Raw genomic sequence first — 23,873 nt, forward strand, 5'->3', positions numbered from 1 at the left:
GAACTTATACAACTTCTAGCAGGTGCTATAAAGCCGACAATTTTAGCAGATATAAAGTCAGCCAAATGCTATTCAGTTTTTCTGGATTGCACACCTGATCCTCAATTGACTAACCTGATGCTAATCATGCTGAACAAATGACAACGATTGTATGTTTTGTCAATATGATCAAACCATCAGATACTGAGATGTCTAAACCTGAGGTTATGATAAAAGAACATTTCTTGGGATTTGTTCCACTAAAGGACACTACAGATGCTTTTATGACAGAAACCCTTCATGGACAGCTTGAGCAAATGGGATTACCAATTGAGGATCTGCGTGGTCAAGGTTATGATAATGGGAGTAACATGAAAATGGTGTACAAAAGAGAGTCCTAGACATAAATCCATGTGCCTTTTTGTGCCTTGCAATGCACATTCTTTAAACTTGGCAGTCAATGATGCTGCTAAATGTTGTCTGGAAGCAACACGTTCCTTCAGTTTGATTCAACAGATTTATAATTATTTTTCTACATTGATTCAGTGTTGGCAAATTCTTGGAGAGTCGGATCAATGCTTTAAAACCCCTGAGATATCATCCTGGTAATATATACTGTATGATGCCTTAATAGAGATCTTCAATGACACAAGTCTCAAGAATTTTATCTGGAAATACTTTTCAAATTGAAGCTAAGGCCCTTGCTGATGCAATTTATAAATTCAAATTTGTGGTATCCCTTGTTACATGACACAACATTCTTTTTGAAATTAATCTTACAAGCAAGCTGTAATAAAATAAGGATAATTTTTTAAATTCAACTACAAGCCAGTCACAAGTGACTAAGAATTACCTTGTGGGCTGTAGGTGTGATGCGGGTTTTCAACAAGTTTTGATGGATGCTACTGAGATTACAAAGGAGCTAGAAATACTACCAAACTTTGAGACAGAACAAGTTAGAAAAAGGAGAACAAAAAAGCAATTTGAGTATGAAGCACAAGAGGAGGCACCAGTAGATCCAAAGCAGAAATTCAAAATAAGTTTCTATTATGCTATCTTAGACATGGTCGTACAATCTGTTGAAGAGAGATTCCAACAGCTACAGCAATATGATTCCTTGTTTGGCTTCATGTATGACATATACAAGATCAACAAAAAATGTACTGAAGATGTACAAATGCAAGAATTTGGAAAAGCATTGATGCACAATGGAAATGAAGAAATTGATGCTGACGATCTGCGCTGTGAACTTATAGCAATAGCTCGAAGACTTCCAAAGTCTATACCACCACAAGGAGTACTTCTCTTCATAGTACAACAAAAACTCCTGGATAGCGTGCGTCATGTTTCTGTTGCTCTAAGGATCCTTCTCACCCTTCAAGTGTCAGTGGCTAGTGGTGAACACAGTTTCTCAAAGCTCAGGCTTATAAAAACATATTTACACTCAACAATGTTGCAAAATAGACTAGTTGGTTTGGCAACTGTATCAATTGAACATGCCGAAGCATCAGCCATTGACCTGAAGAAATCAGTGACAACATTTGTAAACGAAAAGGCATGCAAAATGAGATTTTGATGTGGCAAAAATAGAAACATTTAAGAGACATTACAGTTCATAGGATTATTCAAAATTATTTAGTATTTGAGAAAAAAATTGAAGACTGTTCTATTACTTGTTCTCTCAGTTTTTTAAAATAAAAATTTCAGAATTTCAACCTTTGTACTTTGTTTTTCCTATAATTTGTCTGTTTTTGAAAATTGGTTGGGAGGCGCACATAGTTAGTCTTGCCTAGGGTGTGAAAAAGCCTGGCACCGGCCCTGACTACAGCATGGATTTTCTTTTTTTGGGGGGGGGGGGCGCTGGTCCTGGTAAACACATGGGGGGAGGGGAACAGGGGCTTAGTCTCACTATTTTCGAGACATAATAAACAATGGATTTGCATACAAATAGACATTTATATCAATGTGAAGTCATTTTTGTGTGGTTGTGGGGCAGAGGAATTGAGCTGAAGCTTTTTAGCAAGCACATGTGGATCAGCACTCTGAGGACTAAGCCTTTAAGTATGATAGTTAAGCATGTATTTGATTACAGGAAGGTACTTATTTATTTATATATCATTTATTTCCTTTTTATTACACCTTGCCCTCAATGCAGGGACCCCAGGAAGTGTCAAAATGATTGAAAAGCAGATAAAATTTAAAAAGCACTAAGTTCTAATATTAACATGCAACACATAGTAATATATGTTTAAATATATGTTTAAAAGAACAAAAAGATGGGAGCAACTTACTATAGCCTTCTGAAGAAGAGAATTCTACAGACTGAGAGCCACCACAGAAAAAGCCCACTTCCATGTCCTCACCAAACACGCCTGTGACAGCAGTGGGATCAAGAGAAAAATCTCCACGGAAAGTCTTAATACCCAAGGAAGCTCATTTATGAGATGCAGGCATTCCCTGTTAGGAATGCCTTTATCCCATTCCAACTTGGAGGCTGGATTTGGATATGCCTTGAAAAGAAATACTTCAAGAGACCAATCTTTTACATTCAAATTCTCTGTTTAATAGAAGATAGACATCTCTTAAAAATTTGTAAGGGCACATGTAAATATAACATACAAATTAATGGTCCATAATTAAAAGCTATAAATATAAACAGAGAAGAAAAATGTTATTCTGGACAAAATGATAGAAAATTCATAGTTTAGATCTTATCTCCAATATCTTGGAGATAAATACTTTAGATCTCATCTCCAAGTGAAGCATCATAAAAACTTTTTCCAAATGACACACATTAAAATAATGACAATAATAAAAATTCCCCTGACACCAATACCAGCTCCTCCTTCTCCTCCTCCTCCTCCTCCACCACCACCACCACCACCACCATAATAATAATAATAATAATAATAATAATAATAATAATAATAATAATAATAATAATAATAATAATAATAATAATAATAATAATCCCAAACACTAGCAGCTCTGAGAACAAAGAAGTGCAATATAAAATATTCCTACTATTGCTACAAATAACAACAATAAATTATGAATACTCATATCTATCATCATGAGATAATAATCTCAGTATAAAATGTTAGTTTGACTCATCATGCAACAGCAAATGCCTATGCTGTGTGCCATCAAGTCAAATCTGGCCAATAACAGTAACTGTTACTATTTTTCTTGTCAGTTTTAATTCTTCTGACATTTGCATGGCTCGATTTTAGCTTTGTCTTCATGCCTGTGATGAGATGGCATGTCATTCATTCCATTACTGAAAAAGAAAAAGAAACATTGTTGGTGGAGGAGGAACATAAAATGTTGAATTACCATTGGATACATATTTGATGATCTAACACAAGCCCTCTTATCACCAATAACATGAACCAAGTTTTTTTTTTCTACTATCATGTTATCTTTTTGAACAACTCCTTACTTCTTCTTGGCTTTTATTGAAAATAATTATATAGAAGTACTACTGGTGAGGATGTAAATAATTTCCTAAAGAGAAATCTTCTCATAAGTTGTTATTTAATAATTTAATATCTGCTTATTATTATTATTAATAATTTTTTAAAAGAATAATTCTATTAATTATATTATTTTAACATTTATTTTAGAGTACATCAGAAAAGAACTCCAGGCAGCTTGCAATAGAAAAATATCTAAGCAAAAAAATACATAAAAAAATAGATCATTAGGTCATTTAGTGCCAATATAATTTAAGCAGAACTGTCAATTCTGTGGGGAAAAAACCTGGTAATTTCATGGCATAAATCTACTTGGTACGGTTACCCCCATTGTTCAGCGAATGGGCAAAATTTCAACCCTTTTAATGAAAGGGGGATGGCATTTCTCTACTTCTCAGAAACTGCGAAACTTCCTGTCCATTTCTTGAAAAGGAGACTGCATCTCACTTCACATTCAGCTATCTCCTGAATATGCCTGAATCAGCACAATTCATTTTAGGATAACAGATTTGTCTGAATCCAATGGACATTGCTAGCAGGCAGAACACTAAAGTTTTCAAGGATAAGGCCCTTCAAGCACCAAAATACTGAAATACTGCAATCAAGAATATATTTGATCGTACTTGCACGAAGACCAGTTACTCCAAGCAGAATTTATGTTATAGCGATCCCTGGATCGAATAATACATGCCCCTTTTGAACATCTTCGATTGTAGCAACTTAATGTATTTTCATTTTGAAGTATCGTAGCACTAGAAACCTCACAGATCTAAAAATAAAAGCAGAAACCATTTTAGTGAATGACAAAGCATTCTAGATCAGCCTGTAGTACGACTTAGGATCTACTGGAGGCTAGTTTACTGAATGTGGATGGGACCTGCCATCAGGATCCTGCCTCTCATATTTTCAGTAGACACTGCCATACTGTAGGAAAAGGCTATTTCTTAATTTGGCTCAGAGCTCATTAGATCGTTGGTAGACAGTAAGAGAGGCCAATTTACTTACAGAACAAGATTGTTGTCTGTTCCACTTCAGGAAGATTTTATTTTTATTTATTTATTTACAATATTTTTATCCCACTTTTCTCCATAAAAGGACTCAATGTGGCTTACATCATTAAAAGACAATATTAAAGCTAACAACAGTGAATATACAAATACTAAAAAAGATCAAACAAATACTGTGCAAAAACATAAGCAACACCAAAACCACTTTCAAAGCAGTAAGGTACAACAATCCATTAAAAAAACCCACTCAGGCAGCCAGTCAGTCAGGAAAAAAATGCTTGCCAGACCTTGGAGGCACTCCCTCCAGCACTCCCGAATTGATTTGAGCTCCCCCCCCCCCAAGTGCAACACCACATAGGTCTCTTGGTGTATGTGATTTGTTCTATGCTCTGAATTTTGCTCCATCTGTGATCTCTCTTAGACTTTAAAAAGCCAGTTCAAGAAACAAGAAAGGGCCATCAATCAGTTTCCTTTTTTTTTTTTTAAATGCATCTTGAAGCCTAGAACAGTCTTTGTACGGTATACAAAGATATGTGTACCGGGCAAATAGCATTCCCCAGAAGATGACTGATGTGCAATCTGCGCTTTGTGAATTTATTTATTTATTTATTTGAAGAGTAGGAATTGTGGAGGTTTGGGAAACACACAAAGCCCCCTCCACTTGGAAAGGAATACCATTGTTCAGTGGTTACCTGTCCATGCATTTTTATCTGGTACGTCAGCCCATAATAAGAAACTGGAGTGCTCCAAGTCTGGGGCGGTGTCCATGTCAATAAGCCCTTGTTATTGTAGCATTCAGATATGTCAGGCTTTACTGCAAGTGAAAATTAAATAAACTTCATTTTACACTGTATACACAATGAACTGCCTGCTTTATACATTGAACAAACAGCAACAATGATATCAATAATTACTGATATTTATTAAAAAGCTTTTGTGATCCAGACATAGATACATGTGTAATCAGTCTATTCTACCTCAAAGGAAGCTCTCTCTCTCTCTCTCTCTCTCTCTCTCTCTCTCTCTCTCTCTCTCTCTCTCTCTCTCTCTCTGTGTGTGTGTGTGTGTGTGTGTGTGTGTGTGTGTGTGTGTATCTGCACATGTTCACGTTTACTCATTGGCTGAAATCCTGTGACTTAGCGTAGGCTCCTTGAATCAGTGGGGATTTGGTTAGTCAACTTCTATGTGAATTTCATTGATTCAGTGGACTTACTCCGTTTGCAACTTGCCACACTACACAACAGGATTTTAGCTAACAGCTCTTTAAAGACAAGCGAAACGCTTTATAACATTGTGAAACAGGTTCTAAAATGACGCTGATCACTGTAGCTGACTGTAAGATCGCCTGCAACATCTAGCAGACAGACTTTTTATCCAAGAGAGCTATTATCTATTTCTGTCCCTTCAGCCAACAAATTTTCTATCAAATAGAAAAGCTTTTCTATTTATTTCTAGGCTAGACAGGTGAAGTGGTGGCTAGCCCTCTGAATGTGGATGCTCCTTTGGAACATGACAATACTGTGAGGTGTGTAACCAGGTATACAACTGAGGTGTGATTTGAGTAAGTCTCCGTGCATGACAGCCAAACAGAACAATCAAGCACTCTGGGTGTGCAATCTGGAGTTTATGTTGTGCAAACCTAATAAGATTCTGGCCAGCGCTTGGCTGTGTATGTTTCAAAAAGGGCCCACTGGGTTCTCAGACTTCACTATGTTCTTCTCCATTTATAACATCCAGAAGAAAATCAAAGCTGGAAAGTAGACCCCCAAACTGGTCTCTCTTATTTAGCTAGCACCACTGAAAGGGAAATTTAGAAGAAAAGATTTAAACGCTGATATCTGTGTCGCACTATAAGGGACCTTCTAGTATGCACATAACAAAGCACTTTTATAAAACACCCCAAACGGGCCATTCCAGGGACACAAAAGACTATTCAAATAAAGTTCCAAGACATTTCTGACAAGATAATATAATAATTATGTGCCATCAAGCCAATTTTGACTTATGGCAATCCTTTTTCAGAGTTTTCCAGATACAGAATACACAGGACAACCTGGGGCTGTGCAGCTGGCCCATGGCTACACAGGCTGGCTCTTCTCACAGGAGGCTCAGTGGGGACTCAGACTCCCAGCCTCTTGTCTTCACAGCCAGATACTAAAACCACAGAGCTATCCAGCCAACTTCTTACAAGATAGGCACCACTAATTTAGTAACTTCAGCATTTTTCTTGTTCCATTATTTACACTGCATTATTTTGATTTTCAAACACCATTATCCGGATTTTATGAAAATCTGTTTTGGAAAATGATCATCCTTGGGGTGCAGTATTTAAACTGAAGCCCTGCAGCCAAAACTATGCTCACTACCTAGGTACAAATCCAGGTAGCCAGGTGGAGGTTTACTGAGGTCAGTAAATTGAGTACCTGGCTTACTGCAGGTGGGGGGGGGCACAATGTGTAGCCTGCATGATAAAATTGTATACTAACACGAGAGTGTTTTAAGCATTATGGGGCAGTATATAAGCAGCACACATTTTGCTTTTGCTTTCCAGGAGCGGAGCTGCTTATGGGGAAATGATGATGCCCCCTGGTGCCTATACCATATAAAGAAGATGAAAGGACGAGACAATTTGTTCGGCAACATTTCAATTCCTCCCTTTTTTATATTAATCTCAATAAACTGAGAAAAAAAACCATAACTCACAGATGTCTTTGATGAAGAAGGTGTGTCTGTGGTCTTCATATACAAATCCATGAAAAACCTGTAGAACCATCTCAATCGGTTGGTACTCTTCAGTGGAAGGACAAGTACTATTTTGTTTTCTGCAGGAAGCTGAGTACCTTTTTAGATTTCTTTCACTGGAATCATTCACAGGTTCATCACAAACTATCTCTTCTGAAGCATTTCCTTGAGACCTGAATACAAAATTGGGGGGAGGGAGAGAGACAGAAAATACAGTACAGTCTTCCTATTTTTCCTTCAGCCTTGGCAAGCAAGCAAGAACACATGGAAGGATTAAATCCAGGCTTTCAAGACCACACTTTCTGAGAGATCGCCATATATTATTGTAGCCAAAAGGACACAACTTCCATATGGCAACAGTTCCCTATGGAAACTGGTCTCTACCAAAAGGAATAAATGGATGCATGTATGACATTAGAAATGGTAACTTTTAGAAATTACTGAGGGGAACACTAGAGGACAGTATATAAATTAATAATAGCTTGCTAATGTGAATTTTCTATCCTCAGTATTTTTCTTTTATATCATTTCTGAATTCATATAAAAATATAATAAATACAAAACTAACAGATAAATAAACAATGCATAAATACACAAAATGTCTTAAACTATTCAAGTATACATCTGTGGCCCCTTCCAGCAAGACCATCTGAAAACATCTGAAGAAATCTCTTTCAATTATGATGCCCCATTTCCCTTTTAAAACTTCATTAATTATTTTGAAGGCATATGCCTCTTCCCTTTAATTAATACATCCTCAATGAAAATTCCCCAAATATCTCTACAAATATTCTTATTTGTCAGACCCCTTTTAACAATCACAAGTTAACTTATTATTAATAGCTATAGTCCATTCTTCTTTATAACACTCATGTAATTGAAATTCATGCTTTAATTTTTCTGTGCTATGATTATTTGTGCTACTTATAGTAAACTTGTTACCATTTCTTGTACTGTCCAGTTCCATTGTTTTGTATCGGATATAGATAACAATGATATTCTATGACTTTACATTTAACTGTAATGTTTCATTATTATTTTTTAAAAAAAACAGCCTCCAAAATTTCAATTCATTCTTACATTGCTACCACAAAGGAAAATAATAATCACATATCCAGCATAAATTCAAACATTTTCTATCCATACAACTCCATTTTACCAGTGTTAAATATAATTTCTAAGCTAACTTATAATAATTTTCTTTTTATTATATATAAAATTGGGTCATAAAATATAAATAAATAAATATAAATATATATATGCGTATATTTCTATGGGTCATATTTTGTTTAAACATAATATTTTCAAAACTGCCTGATACTTCTCAAAATTCTAACTTTGCCCATAATATCAAGTTGTGATATAATGAGATCTCATTTTATTGGCTATATAATAATACTTTATATCAGGAAGTCCTAATCCTCCTGATTTTTTTAAGTCTATACCTTCTTTTTTTAATTTGTCCTCACTTTTCTATCACCAACACAAAATTTATTGTCTCCCAATATAATGATGTACATTCAGATGAGTTCCCTTGCTGCTGAAAATAATCCCTTTTAATTTGTAATTTAAATAAGAGTAGTCAGCGCTAATGCCTCAGTTGTCTGGTTTTCCTTGGTATTCATTTGGTGTCTATGGAACCAGAATGCCAGACTATGTTTGATCCAATCATGACCCACATGTCACTTCATATGACCTTCCCATGACTGCCTGATGCCACAAATGTACTCTTGCTATTATTTTCATCTATTTTCTACCTGAAGCAATTAAACAGCCCAAATTCCCGATACTGAATTCCACAAATATTGTATTTATCTTGGCCTCCTCATAACACTGGTTTATATGATGTGGTACTATTCTCTAACAATATTCTTAAAAACTATTTGAAGAGGGGGGAAATGTAAAAAAGACTCACTTCATATGACTTCCAATCTTAAACATCAGCTCTGTTTCCTTGATAGCTGAAATCCAAATGCATGTGAATATCCCGGAGTAATTGTTTGCTGTACATTTGAAGTAGATCTTGCTTTCTTTATAAAACAAAAAGGTACACACTTTTACAGACTAATCCAGTTTGACAGTCATAGCAAAAAAACCAAGTTTTAGAGCACAAGGGAGGTTAAAATATGATAAAGTGGTGCCTCGCTTAACGAGCGCCCCGTTTAACGACGAATCCTCATAGCAATTTCTTTTTTGCGATCACGATTGCATTGCAATCTTTTTAATGGCAAAAAATCACTTTGTGATAATCGGTAAGCTGTTTCGCTTACCGATTTTTGCATAGCGATGTTTTAAAAACAGCTGATCGGCGGTTTCAAAATGGCAGCCAGAAAAAAATGGCCACCCACTGTGTTTTTGCGCCCATTCCTCGCTTACCGGGCAGTGAAAATGGTGGCCGTATGGAGGATTTTCGCTTAAAGGTGAGTTTTTGCCCATAGGAACGCATTAAATGGGTTTTAATGAATTCCTATGGGCTTTTTTATTTCGCATAGCAACGAATCCGGATAGCGACGATTTTTCTGGAACGGATTATCATCGCTATGCGGGGCACCACTGTATATAGATTGAAAATTTCCATGTAGAACTAAAGCATAAAGATGCATAAATATACTATGGATGTATCATGTAAATATAAAAAGTGGATTGAGGACGTATCCTAAAACATACACTAAGTGGAGTGAGAGCAAAATACTAGGCATGGAAAGAAGACATATCTGGCTGTAAGTTAATCAGCCCAACCAGACTTTACCATGCAGTATAGGAGCTTTCAAGTTACACAGAACTTGAAGAGCAAATGTTTAAGAAAAATTGTGAAGACGGGATATGAATGTTTCTGAGTAAAGTCAGCATCTCTTAGCAGGAAAGGGTTTCAAAATGACAAGAAAGAAGTGCCTCAAGACATGCAATGTTGTACATTCAAAATCCTGAATTCAGTCAGAGTTACTGCAAAGTAAGTGTGTAATAGCATTTTAGTCTTTCTTAGATAAGATTTTGATGTGTTAGCATCTCAGATGAAACAAAACCAAAATTCTTGTGCAAAATCGCCTTTTAATTTTATTTAAAAGTGACATTTTTGTGCAAATTGTGTTTTCGCCATTTGCATGAACAGCATGGATAATATTTGTGTAATGAGACTATATTGCTCATGAGCCTACCTGGAAGACGTCTCAGAATTGGGTTAGCTATTTCCCCACTAGGATATATCTTCGTGAGGTATACAGTAGCGTTTGTTAAAAGCTCATGTGTGGTATTGCTCCAACAGAAATAGTTGCCAGCATCTGGAGGCTCCTGGACTGTGATCTGCAGGTGTTTGCCATTTCCTTGCCATTTCTGGTTTTTCGTCCAATATACAGAATCAGCCTCTTCCTGAGATATGTTGCAGATGAGGACCAACTTCTCAGGTGGCACAGTATCATCTGCAGACCAGTTTGACTCCACAAAGTGGACTAAATGTTGCAACAAGTGAAAGAAAGAAAAAGGAATAAGGAATGAAAATTAGCCATGAGCCTTGCCCAGGTAAAAGGTTGAGCCTGCAGCCCAGTACAAATGTGAATATACATGAAAACTGCAATTAACTTATTTTAAAACTTGAAATGAATACAATGGGTGACATATTTCAAATGGAACTTAAAACAAAAGTAGCATAGGATGATTACTTTTAAACATCCACCATACTAAATCAGTGAAGACAAGGCAACTAAGTTAGAGAAATCTCATGACAAAGTCCATTTTAAAAAAAATTCTTGCATCTGCAAACAACTCTCCCTGTTTCCTTGGTTCACAAGCCTCTAATCAAAATGTCAGTTTCACCCTCAGATGTGCATCTTTTTCATCCCCTTCTTTCCCTCTATGTGTGTGTGTTTGTCTGTTTCCATCAATGTGTGTTGGGCTGCAAGGAAATACTGTATCTGTTTTAATTTTTTTTCTGTCTCTTATTCTGTTCTGTCACTATACCAAATACAAGTATTTTAAAATTAGTAAAAATAATACCATAGCGACAGCTGCTAGTGGTTGTGAGAGGTAACCAGCCCAAGTGCAGCCTCAAATACAATTCTAAAAGCCCTTGTAGCTCCCTAAACTGATAAACAAAACAGCTTTAAAAGAGATTTAAAGTTTTCCAAGAGGATGCATACACAACACAAAAAACTCGACATGATTGCCACATAACTTTAAATCAAATTCAAAAACCCCAACCCAGCTCCCAATTTATTTCATTCAACCACTCTTTTCATCAGTTGGTGGGAATTGTTTGTTCCTGTTACTCTGTTTGGCTGGCTGCTAGTAAAAAGATACACAGTATACACAAGTCTGCAATTTTGAGTAACTGTAAATAAGAAGCCTTTTTAATTTTTTTGCTCCTACAAATGTCTCAGAGTGAATAATTGAAAATTAAAATGCCAATTAATGAGAAAGGGGTGGACTCTGTGGAATTTGTAGCTATTCACCTCTGTGAATCTATGCAGTATACATTCAGTAATACGGCAAATAAATGTGAGCCCTTCAGTCAGAGTCAAACCTGCCTTGCCACCATTTTCATTTAAGAGTTTTGTAAACATAAGGCATGCTGTTACTCAAAAAATAACCATGCGTGATCATCATGCAGAGAGTTGTATGAACTGATTTATCTTTCCACAAGCAGTCATGTTTTTAATGGCTCATCACTTTTGGGAGATCGCAGGTGAAAAGTCCTCAGTTCCTGTGCAGAACAGCAGCTGTGGTGGCTTAGATCCTGGCATATTATGGCCATGCATTTTCAACTTGCTACATCAGGATGTTGCTAAAAATAGATGACTTACCAGTCTCTGCTACTTCCTGTTTTATTTCTGAATGAATACCCAAGGCCAGTGAGGAAAGTAGGAAGAGCAATAAGCATGCCATCTGTGAAAGAAATAAACACTGAAGGTTCTTCAAACAAAAGGCAGAAGAGTAATGGATGATCTGACTGCATGTGTCCATAGACCAGTTTAAGATGCTCACTCATTTTTGTTCTGTGCCATCAAGTTGGAACCAGCTTTTAACTGTGACAACCATTATAGCGTTTTCAAGGTAAGTGAGATATTTAAGGAGCGCCTTTACCAGTTCCACTCCCACAGTGAAATGCCTAAGTGTGTCCTGAAAATTCATTACTTTAACCGATTCCACAGGCCTGAAATGAGCAGAACTGGCCAATAATCAACATGTATTGGAAACATAATTCAAATTATTGAGAGGGTGCCATTTTGTCTACTCTTAGTTTGCTTTGGGAAAAGTACACTGAAGCACTATATAATATTTTTATACTGTTATTTCTTAAAATTGCTACCTTTCTGTTGCCTAACATGGAATGATTCAGTGGGGCTGATCTAGCTGTGATTTACTGCTAGATTTGGGCCAATGTAATACAAGAAATACAGATGTGTCTCCTCCCTGTTGCTACAGAGAAAGAGAGAGAAAGAGAGCATCTGTATAGGGAAGCTTCTGCTACGCTTGGAGTCTCTCCATGTAATCAGGACCCTTGATTTTTTTTTATGATCCCCAAGTGCAAGAAGAAACTCCATGAGTAGCAGAAACTTTCCTCTTTAGATAACCACTCTCCCCATTGAGATAACAACAGGCAGGATAATAATAAACCCTATACAGCTCCGGTAACAACATCATGGAAATACATATTCCTGGGATTTTTCCTTCAATATTTTAAATATTTTTCAGACTGCAGATAAATGGGACCATAGGTACCAATCCCCCGGATATAGGGGTCCTCGTGTACTTTTATAGTTACATGCATGTGGCCTCACTAAATAGTGGAGGAGTAACATTAGATGGTTTAGGAGTTGGTTTGTGCTGTGCCACATAGTCTTTATGTGTTTTGAGGCAGTGATGAGACAGACAGGAAGAAAGTGGGCCAGCACCAGTGGCTTATACGTAGCAGTCAGACATTAAAGTAATTATTTCATCTATTTTTGAGAAGAGGCAAAACAAAGAGTTACTTCTAAAAAATAGTTACCGTCGTGCTAACAAACTACTGTTGGAGCCTCTTAATTATTTTTAAAAATAACTTTCCAAGCTCTGGTTTGCCAATAATCATATTGGGGCATTATTTATTTATTTCTATAAAATATTTCTAACCTGCCTTTTTCTTTAAAAAGGACCCAAGGCGGCTTACAATTAAAAGATAGTACTTTAGTTAGTAACAATTATACAGCACTAAAAGGATCAATGAATATAATCCCCCCTTCAAAATATAAGCAAGAGCGGAACTCATTCAATGCATTAAGATACATCAATCTATTTTTTAAAAAACCACTCAGCAGGCATTCACTCAGGTAGAAACATGTGATGCTATAGCTGATGCTACCTGAAGTACTTGCAAAGCAGACACATCAGTCATCCCTAACAATTTTATGCTACAGGCAGCAAATGATCTTCCTTTGGCTGTGAGTAAATTTTGTCACCAAAGAATATAACAAGCTATTCACCAACTAAATTGACAAGACTGGGTTGCAGCTCACCAATACAGTGGTGGATACTCTGGTTTCTCTTCGGATCGCATAAATTTTTGGCCTTTTACCAATACAGTGATGGTAAAGAATAAAAGCTTCCCCCCCCACCTCCAACTAATTTAAGGTTTCCAATAGACATGAAGCTTTGTTTTAATAAGTTTACCTTAAGATTTATGTTTGTATCACGTGTTAATCTATTCATGGGGAAGGCAATATATCCGCACTACCTAAAACCAGGCCATCATTAATATGGTTAATGTCAATCATCAGATCAAAGAGCTGATTTCAAGAATGTGTGAGGCTGTTCACCACTTGGGGACATCTATAATGCCCATGAAAGCCATGATATCTTGAGCCATGAGACCTAACTGCACTTTCTGGAAGAAAATGTTTCTTAAATACAAATGGATACAAAATAGAAATTAGTATAGTACTAAATATCTGGTCAGCGATTAAATGACATTAATACATCACAGAAATACTCAAACCTATTACCATTTTGCAGCTAAAGCAAATACTGTACTCCTGAATTTTGTTCATTTTACTCTAGCTGCCAGAGAAAGATAAGATGCCCGTTTCCCTGGAATTTGTTAATCCACTTAGATTTCGCCTCCAAATAAAAGCTGTGTTTCACTAGATACGTCTGGCAACTGTTTATACCCTATACACCTCAAGGATTGAAGAATTTTATTTTGTTCTGTTTAGAACATTCAAAACAGTTCATTGTTTCAGATATTTCAGATATTGAATTGATTGATCATTGTTGTCAACCAATGTTTGTCTCATCAATGTAGTAATAATATTGCCCCCTTCATGTTGCAGCATTTTATATTGCTGGCGTTACTTATTACTAACTAGAGGAGTGATCATATTATATCAGTGGTAGGGTACATGTTTTATATTCAAAAGTCTCAGGTTCAATCTGTCTCTCTAGATAGGACTAGAAAGACTTTTGCCAACAACTATGGGGAGTTGCGGCCAGTCAGTGTCAAACTAATAAACTAAGTGGACTGTCAGCCTGACTCTGTACAAGGCAACTTCCTGTGTCCTTTGAATGAAAAGCCATGGAATGGAATGAAAATGGAAGCCAGTCTTACCTTTTCAATGGCGGTTGGCCGCTGCTTGTGTTGGTGTCTCTTCTATGAGATGGGATCTATAAATGCTGCTGAGAGTAGCAATTGTGTATCTTATATATGCTTGATTTCTGAAACTCAAGAGATACTTGGTCTAACCACAGAGCCACAAAATTACAATGCAAGGAGTAACTTCCCCTTTTTACAAGCAATTAAGTTTTAAATGCCACTGGGCAAGAGTTTGGGAGTCCCAACTAATCTCTAAAGAGGAATTTGGATTATTTGATAGCCACTTTTGCTGTGTGGTGGGAATTTCCTTTCCTGCTTCATTTTCTTGCAGGCACACAACAACATGAGCACATAAAATGCAAAGGTGACCTCACTGGGAATCCAGAATATATTATGAATAAGACCAATGGAAAATACAGGAGCTATTACTTCACAATAGGTAGAAAGCTTTGTTCTGATTCATGATGCAGTTAAAAGGAAATATAGCACAAATCAACAATAGTAATTACTTTGAAAATACATGTTGCTGCAACATGAGATACATTACATGGCATCTATGACACTGTGGTGACAAATTTAGTTTGTGTGCGTGTGCGTGTGTGTTTGTGTGTGTGCGTGTGCTCGCACACCCATGCGTGTGTGTCCTGATTTCTGAAAGAGTAACAAGAATGACTTCCCACTTCAGGGGGCCATGGTTTTGCCTTTGATCCTGGATTGCTAGTTTGATGATACGTTAAACACTCAGAGCAACACTGCTTTGTAGGGGAGATAAACTTCAAATTCCTGATTGCAGGTGCAATATGAATTAATAGAGAAAGGGGCATCACTGGGTTTCTGATACCTTCTCATCTAGTTCTTTTAATGATAATGGAAGTAGTCTTGTGCCATCATCAATACTACTACTACAGCTACAAGTGGTGTTGGAGGAGACCTTATGGATATCACGGACCACTGGAAAGATAACTAAATAGATTCCAAACCAGATAAAATATGAAGTCTCACTAGAAGCAAAAGTTACTAAGTGGTGACTATCATGTTTCGGACATATCATGAGAAGGCAAGACTTGCTGTCAAAGGCAAAAGTTCTGGGGAAAATGAAGGCGAGGAGAGAAGAGAAAGCAAAGTGTGCTGCTTATATACTGCCATATAGTGCTCAAAGCTCTCTCTGGGTGGTTTATAATTTAATTATTCAGGCTATACCTTGCCCCCCACCAGCAAGTTGGGTACTCAGTTTACTGACCTTAGAAGGATGGCTAAGATAACCTTGAGCCAGCTACTTGAGACTATTGGGTTAGAACGCAGGTTGTGAGGAGTCTTGGCTGCAGTACTGTATTTTACTGAGGTTCAGCCTTTAAAGTAAAGAGAAGAGAAGAGAGGAACCAATATGAGATAGATTGACTGAATAAGGAAAGCCACATAAAAAATAAAAACAAAATAAAATAAATCTCCTAAAGTCTTCAAAAAAAACAACAACCCAAAAATGAAAGTACCATATGAAAATATTCTCCCTGCCATAGGACATAAAAAGTAATTATAACTACTCTATTTATTATTATTATTATTAATGATTGCCTGCCCTCAAGTCAATTCAGAATCACGGTGACTCTTTTCATCATTTTCTAGGTGGAGAACGCACAGAAGTGGTTCACCATTCCCTTCTTCTTTGACTACCTTAGGACTGTGAAGCTTGCCCATAGCTATGTTGGCTGGCTCTTCTCACAGTAGTTTCAGTGGGGAATCAGACTCCCAACCTCTGACACATCAGCCAGATACTAAAGTCACCATCCTGTCCAGCCAATTCTGTTCCATTACATAAATCTAAAAATGGCATTATGGCTAGTCTAATCAGAAAAGGTGTTTTTTTTTCCAAACAGTTTTAATAACAAAGAGTTTGACAGCAAAGAATTATAACGTGAAGGATTTCTTTAAAGGATTTGCTTTTATTAAGCCATCTTATTAGCAAACCTTTTGAGAGCAACTGTAAACCATATAGTGCTCCTTTCCTCAATGAATACAGTGGGGTCTTGACTTGAGAACTTAATCCGTATTGGAAGGCGGTTCTCAAGTCAAAAAGTCTGTAAGTCAAGTCTCCATTGACCTACAGTGCATTGAAAACCGATTAATCCCGTAACAGGCCGTTTTTGTTCCATTTTGGGTTTTTTCTGGTCTGTAAGTCAAATCTCAGTCTGCAAGTCAAACCTAAATTTTGCGGCCAGAGAAGTCTGTAACTCAAAAAGTCTGTAAGTCAAGCCATCTGTAAGTCAAGGGTCCACTGTATCATTGTGGCCTTCACTGATCTTACAAAGGCCTTTGATTTGGTTAGCAGGAATGGCCATTTTAAAATACTTCACAAGACTGGATGTCCACTTCGACTACTTAACATTATCAAGTCCTTTCATGAGGAAATGAAGGACACTATAGTTTTTGATGGCTCAACATCAGATCCCTTTGACATCTGAAGCGGGGTGAAACAGGGCTGTGTCCTCACACTGACCCTGTTTGGGATCTTTTTTGCTGTCATGCTGAAGCATGCCTTTGGAACTGCAACAGAAGGTGTCTATCTCCGGACTAGATCAGACGGAACGCTCTTTAATCTCTCTAGATTGAGAGCAAAGACCAAAGTCCACCTTAAAACCATGCGGGACTTCCTCTTTGCAGATGATGCACCTGTTTTTGCCCATTCTGCTGAAGACCTTAGACAACTCATGAATCGCTTTAGCAAGGCCTGTGAAGACTTTGGATTAACAATCAGCCTGAAGAAAACACAAGTCATGGGCCAGAACGTGGACTCACCTCCCTCTATTACCATCTCCACACAAGAATTGGAGGTTGTTCATGACTTTGTGTACCTTGGCTCAACAGTCTCTGACACTCTCTCCCCAGATGTTGAGCTGGATAAACACATTGGCAAAGTAGCTACCATGTACTCTAGACTCACAAAGAGAGTATGGCTTAATAAGAAGCTGATGGCAGATCTAGGTCTATAGAGCCTGTGTCCTGAGTACATTCCTGTATTGCAGTGAGTCCTGGACCCTTTGTGCATGGCAGGAGAGGAAGCTGAACCTGTTCCATATGCGTTGTCTCTGATGCATTTTTGGTATTACCTGACAGGACAAAGTTCCAAATAGAGTAGTATTAGAATGAGCTGGAATTTTTAGCATGTATACATTACTGAAATAACGACGTCTACTTTGGCTTGGGCATGTTGTGAGAATGGCTGATGGTCAGATTCCAAAAGATATCCTGTATGGCGAACTAGTGCAGGGAAATCGCCCCAGAGGGAGACCACAGCTGCAATACAAGGATATCTACAAGTGGGATCTGACGGTCTTAGGAATGGACCTCAACAGATGGAAAACTTGACATCTGAGTGTTCAGCCTGGAGGCAGGCGGTGCTTCATGGCCTCTCCCAATTTGAAGAGATCCTTATCCAGCAGGCTGAGGCAAAAGCAGCAAAATCAGGGAGCTGGACAGGGGACAGATTGTATTTGTCTTCAGTGTGGAAGGGATTGTCACTCTCGAATTGGCCTTCTCAGCCACACTAGATGCTGTTACAAGTACTCTATTCAGAGCACATTGCCATAGTCTCTTGAGACTGAAGGATGCCTAACTAAATCTAAGTTTGCCTCTGTGAAGGAGCAGATATACAATCTAAAGAGAAATGCAGATTGGAAGCAGTGACTAGCCATAAAACATGAAAATGAATACATATAATGACATATTGACCAAAATTTGATCAGGCGATGATGACATTGTCACATTCTGCAGCTGGAATTTAACTTCAATTAATTAATAGGTTCTCATGCCCCTGTTTTAGGTTCCAAGGCTCCTGAGGGCTTCCTTTCTTTCTGGGGAAGACTTTGGGAGTCTTGAAAGGGAAGAAGAGAGATTTTAATTGCCAAAATTCATCGCTGAATTGTTACTCTGGTCCCAATCCCATCTGTGGCAACCCATTTGCTATTTTTGACAATTAAAAGATCCCCCTTCCTGAGACTGCCAAAGACTTCCCCGAGATGAAGGAGAAACCGAGGGACCCTAAGGATCTAAAACAGGGCATGGGGACCTTTTAATTAATGAAAATTAAATGTTAGAGGCAGAAGCCAGTGATACCACCTTCCACTGCTTAAATGTACACCAACAGGATTTTGGCCACCGCATTATAAGTAGGCATTACTGGTAATACTGTAATTGGATATAATGCAAACAAATAGTAAATTTTCTGATATAATGAATAGTTACTTATTATTTCAACATTATTATGGAAAATGTTTTTGTAGGAGGTATCTTTTTATCTTTTCACATTTTTTTTTAAAAATGAACAAATAATTTTTACAACTGCATGCCATCAAGTTGGCTCTGACTTACATCAACCCTAGCTAGGATTTTCTGGGTTCAGAGTACTCAGAAGTGGTTTATCCTACCCTTCTTCTGAGGTCACCCTCAGACTGTGCTGCTTGCCCATGGTTACATAGGCTGGCTCTCTTTCTGGGATGCACATTGTGGTGTCAGACTCCCAACTTCTCACTAAGCTATCCAGCCAGCTTAAAAACCTGAGCATTAATAATGTGTTGTTTATAAAGTAACAAGTTACGAGCTATCATATTGTGTGTTTTTTTTTTTTAAAAAACTGCCTAGTTTTGTTCCAAATGTCTATGCTTTTGAAAATTGGTGAAACTTGTAAACTTGTAAGTCTACCATTTTTGAAACGTGTAAATCTACCATTTTATCATCCTTCAAATCTTAACTTAATATTCATGTGTTACAGTGCTCACAGATTTCCCGGATAACCTCTTTCATAACTAATGTGGCTCCAAATTTGTTTCAACAAGTTTTTGTAATGGTCAGTATTCTGTTTGCCATGGTTATAAATTTTAGCTTCTAATTCTCCCTAGCTTGCAATTCTCTCCTCTTGTCCTACCCTGAAGGACTGTGGAATTTTGAATAAACCCTCAAGAAACAAGGCTTAGGCAAACTCTTCAAATATCCAAATATTCATTATGTATTGTGATGCTCATTAGAACATATAAACATAATATTCATACTTGTGTGTTGAGAATAATTTTTAATCAAATATTCACAGCTACAATGAGGAAATACAAATGTTTGTATGAGAATGGAGCTTCCCAAATTCTTAGAAAATGTATTGTGATCATTACTATGGAATTTTTTTTGTACATTTGAAAGCCTAATTGTTATTAAATCTTTCATATGACAGCCCAGTTTTCCATTGTGATGTCATATTGTATGGGGAAATTTAAGAGTATAGTGGATTAAGTATTTATTCAGTCTTGTTTCCCTATGACACTGGCAAATTGAGTCAAAGGACTTTCAGCAGCACTAAGAATTGTTTTGCAAAACAGGCAAAGTTTGTTACATCACTCTCTCACTATCAGGAATGTTTGTTGGTTATGTCCTTTTACTACTAGGAAATAATCATTCATGTGCCCACTGGGAAATTATCTTATCTTTCCTGGAGTTAAGTATCTTAATAAATTTACTCAAAAGATTGCAAGTGGAATTTTCTGGCTAAGAAGGAAGGATAATGTAAAAACACCTATGCAAAACTGTTTTAAAAATTAAATATCTATTGTATGAGAAAAGCTGTTGCATAAGGCACAACACTTGGTACCTGTTTGGTGGTCTTACAAAGTTGTTTTTATATATCTGTTCAAAGCAGAATTTGGAAGCATTACTTTTTTGGACTACACCTCTACAAATCCTCCACCCAGTGCAATTGGGGGGGGGGTTGTTTTGTATGTGTATGTTGGGTGTGTGTGAAAACTCATAATCAAGCTTCAAATGTAACAAAATGTTACAAAATAGATCTCATAATAAAAAAATAGCAGTAGAACATGTTACCTTGTGAGTGACACAGAAAATGAGTAGTAAGGGTCAGCAATCCTGAGGTAACCAAAACTCTGACAAAATGCTGCATGGATACCCACTCTCTATGTTTCAAAAGAATGTAGTACTTATACTACCTATTTTGTGTAGTATGTAATATAAGTATGTAGTATATATGAAGTATAGGTTTGTAGCAATCATATAATTTATATTTTATATCTTTTTTGTCATACACCTCCCAGAGTAGCAACTGGCTAGACAGGTGGTATGTAAATCCAATAAATTAATAATAAAAGTAAAGGTAGGCCACAATTTCATTTCTGTATAAATAGGCTGATGGGGAAAAAAAACTATCACTGTATCCAAAAAGAGGGGATTCCTCCTCCTGTGCCACCCCCAACACACCATCTGAGAATCTGTTCTGGAGGGCTGGGAAACTGCCCAGAAGAGAGTTTCAGGTGACACAAAGAGCTGTGAGGTGCGGAGAAAGAGAGTGTTCTGTGGTGAACCAAGAAGGACTGTGGTGAGGAGCAGAGATTGGTTCCTCTACAGACATTTTTGTGTGTGTTGTGTCTGTAGAGGAAACAGACACAATTTGTGGAACAGCACAAATCCCAGCTGGATTGTGCTGTTTCGTTTGACAAAGAAACAGTGCACACAAGTGTTTAAGACATCATCAGATAGCTTAAGGTGTCTGTACAAGATCCTGACAAATACAGAATAGAAACTGTGGGATGTTCAAACTTGTAGGTGTCGGCCAGATGAAATCCATACTGTTTTCCAACCTTTTAAATTAAATGGCTTTCATTCGTTCGTTCGTTCGTTCGTTCGTTCGTTCGTTCGTTCGTTCGTTCGTTCGTTCGTTCATTTCCCTGCTGCCTTTTGCCAATGAAGGGACCCCTTCAACTCATTGCTATTCACTTTCCCCCTGCATTCCTGTGCACTTCTGTAGTACTGTAGTGCATGATACTCGACACCAACCGTGCCAGGAAGCTGACATTGAACCTTAGGTGTACCATGAGGGGAAAGAAGTCTTGGCAAGAGTTGCTGTTTGAAAGGTATAGCAAAACGTGTTTAAAGTATTGGTCGTAAAGCATTGGCTGGACTATTTCAGGCTCCTCTTCAGGCAGCAAAATGTTTTGTGGTGGCAGTAGTGATGCACTTTTCCTTCCTGAAAGATAAGACTGTTTCGTATGCTTTTTATTTTATTTTGTAGTTTCTTTCGTTTTATACCAAACAACTTCAACACTTTTTAATAAGCCACCTTGAAACAGATGAAAGGTGAGATGTCATGTAAGAATAGTTAGATAGTTAGCTACAAATAAATAAACATACTGCCAAGGCTTTCCAATGTGATTTGCAGGGGAGCAGTGTGTAGCTGGGAGAAATCATCAGAATGGTTTGCAAGGTCAAAATCAAAAATGAGTAGCCTGAGTCCAATTACTTGAGCCCACCAGTATTAAGCCAGACAGCCTAAATCACAGTGGCAAATTGTTGCTAAGAATATGAAGCTGGGATATCTTATTGCACACTAGGAAAATAAAAGTGCACTCACATGTGCCAAAAGGATCCCAGTTATATTGATCCTTATTTAAATCAATTTAAAGAACGCACAGGTTACATTGATTCATTTTTACCAACCAAATGGCTTTTTCCCAACCTTGCCGACATGGCCTTTTAAAAATGATCCAATCCCCTGTAACACTTCAATCCTGATTGATTTGGCATGTGTGAGCATTGCTATCATTTTTTTTACTTCATAAACAGATTGTGTTTGGGGGCACCATAGCCATTACATGGCCACCGTGCTTGTACCCTTAAGTTTTTTTTAATACTTAGGGATAAATTGCTTAATTTTTCTTTTATATTTTTTCTAAACAACAGTTTAGTGGTGTATCACTTAGCCAATGTCTTCCATATTGTTATCATCATCCTTCCTTTTGTGTGACTTGTGCAATTCCCCCACACACATTCCAGCTTTTCAAAAGCAATTTCTTTTTCATGCTGCCCTACATTTATTTAGTGACCTATCCTACCAGGTGATACATTGACTAACATTTGAAAATGACAAGAATATAACTTGTATATGTGGCTTTAGTGACATGTACTTACAATTTAACTAGAAGAAAAAAATTTAAGGCAGCAGGGACTCAGAAACAGGACAGAAACAGGACCAAAAATGAATAAATTTATATGAGATGGTATGTGTAGCCTACAAAACTGGTAGAAATAGCAAGAAATGTACCAACTCAACTGATAGCCATGTGAATAGGCCCAGCAGTGTAAATATTATGTGACTATACATACAAATATATTTGTATGTATAGTCACATATATTGATATTAAGTAGGAAGAAAAAGAAACTATTCAAATGATTCATGTGATTATGCTCTATGTTTGTGTATTTTTTCCATATTTCAGGATTTCTTTTAAAAAATAGAGAAGTGATGTTGTGCAAAACAATATTTTACAGGAAAAAATCTTTTTCTGCAAAATACAAGATTTTTTTGACAAAATGATGTTTTGTTTGTTTTCCTAATGCAGCTATTGACCAAAAGAACAAAAACAACAAGACAACAAACCCTGGTCTTCTCACTTTTGTGCAGGTGCAAACAATCTTGAGGAGGTTGACAGTTTTTTTAAAAATTGGATGTCTTGATATGTTAAGTGCAGTAAACAAATAAGAATCAAGTCTCTTTAGCCTTGCCTGAGTGGGAGACTACCTGTCCCCCCTTTGTATTTAGCTCTCATAGGGTGAAATCTTGTTGCTATTTCACACATGCAAAAGGAAAATGGTGTAACATTTATTTCCTTCTAGCTGGCAATTTATGAATCCTTGCTGGGACTCTCAAATGTGCACCAAACCAGCAGTATGTCAAGAATTTCAGTGCTGACTTGTTAATTGCTATGTTTCTCTTCTATGTGGGTAAAATAGCAACAGGATTTCAGCCTGATGCCCACAGATATCTATCATTATGAGATATTTTGAAGTGACAGAAAACCCACATAAATCACTTTTTTTCTTCCAGTGCAGTGCTTGAATTTTGAGGGGAAATGTATCTTCATGAGATCTACAACCTCCCCTTCCCCAGTAGCCTTATAAAAATAGTAGTTACAGGAAGGGACCTCTCAGAAAGGTAGTGGATAAGGCTTCCTTCTCTCTCTGTAGCACGACACATGTTCAACGACCACACCTAGAGTGGTTGTTTGACTAGATGTGTGTGTTTAGTCGTTTAGTCGTCTCCGACTCTTCGTGACCCCATG

The 23,873-nt window shown here is 37.3% G+C and overlaps 1 protein-coding gene across 1 annotated transcript; it reads right to left on the reverse strand.

Moving 5' to 3' along the window:
* Positions 1 to 3,162: 3,162 nt before the first annotated feature.
* IL12B (interleukin 12B) lies at positions 3,163 to 12,082 on the reverse strand. The gene is made up of 6 exons (XM_078384060.1): positions 12,001 to 12,082; positions 10,360 to 10,650; positions 9,120 to 9,234; positions 7,166 to 7,377; positions 5,155 to 5,276; positions 3,163 to 4,224 (listed from the first exon to the last, which is right to left on the reverse strand). The coding sequence occupies exons 1-6, from the start codon at positions 12,080 to 12,082 to the stop codon at positions 4,057 to 4,059; spliced, it is 990 nt and encodes a 329-aa protein (XP_078240186.1). The 3' UTR covers positions 3,163 to 4,056.
* Between the last annotated feature and the right edge of the window lie 11,791 nt (positions 12,083 to 23,873).

This window comes from Pogona vitticeps, chromosome 2, assembly GCF_051106095.1.
Source record: "Pogona vitticeps strain Pit_001003342236 chromosome 2, PviZW2.1, whole genome shotgun sequence".
Taxonomy (NCBI): domain Eukaryota; kingdom Metazoa; phylum Chordata; class Lepidosauria; order Squamata; family Agamidae; genus Pogona; species Pogona vitticeps.

Excerpts from the sequence above, each read along its gene's own strand:
- IL12B (XM_078384060.1), bottom strand. The coding sequence starts at position 12,082 with ATGGCATGCTTATTGCTCTTCCTACTTTCCTCACTGGCCTTGGGTATT. Across the intron at positions 5,277-7,165 it reads CTTCTTCATCAAAGACATCT|TAAAGCCTGACATATCTGAA; the intron begins GTGAGTTATGGT and ends TTTCACTTGCAG. Across the intron at positions 4,225-5,154 it reads AGATAAAAATGCATGGACAG|ATCTGTGAGGTTTCTAGTGC; the intron begins GTAACCACTGAA and ends TTTTATTTTTAG.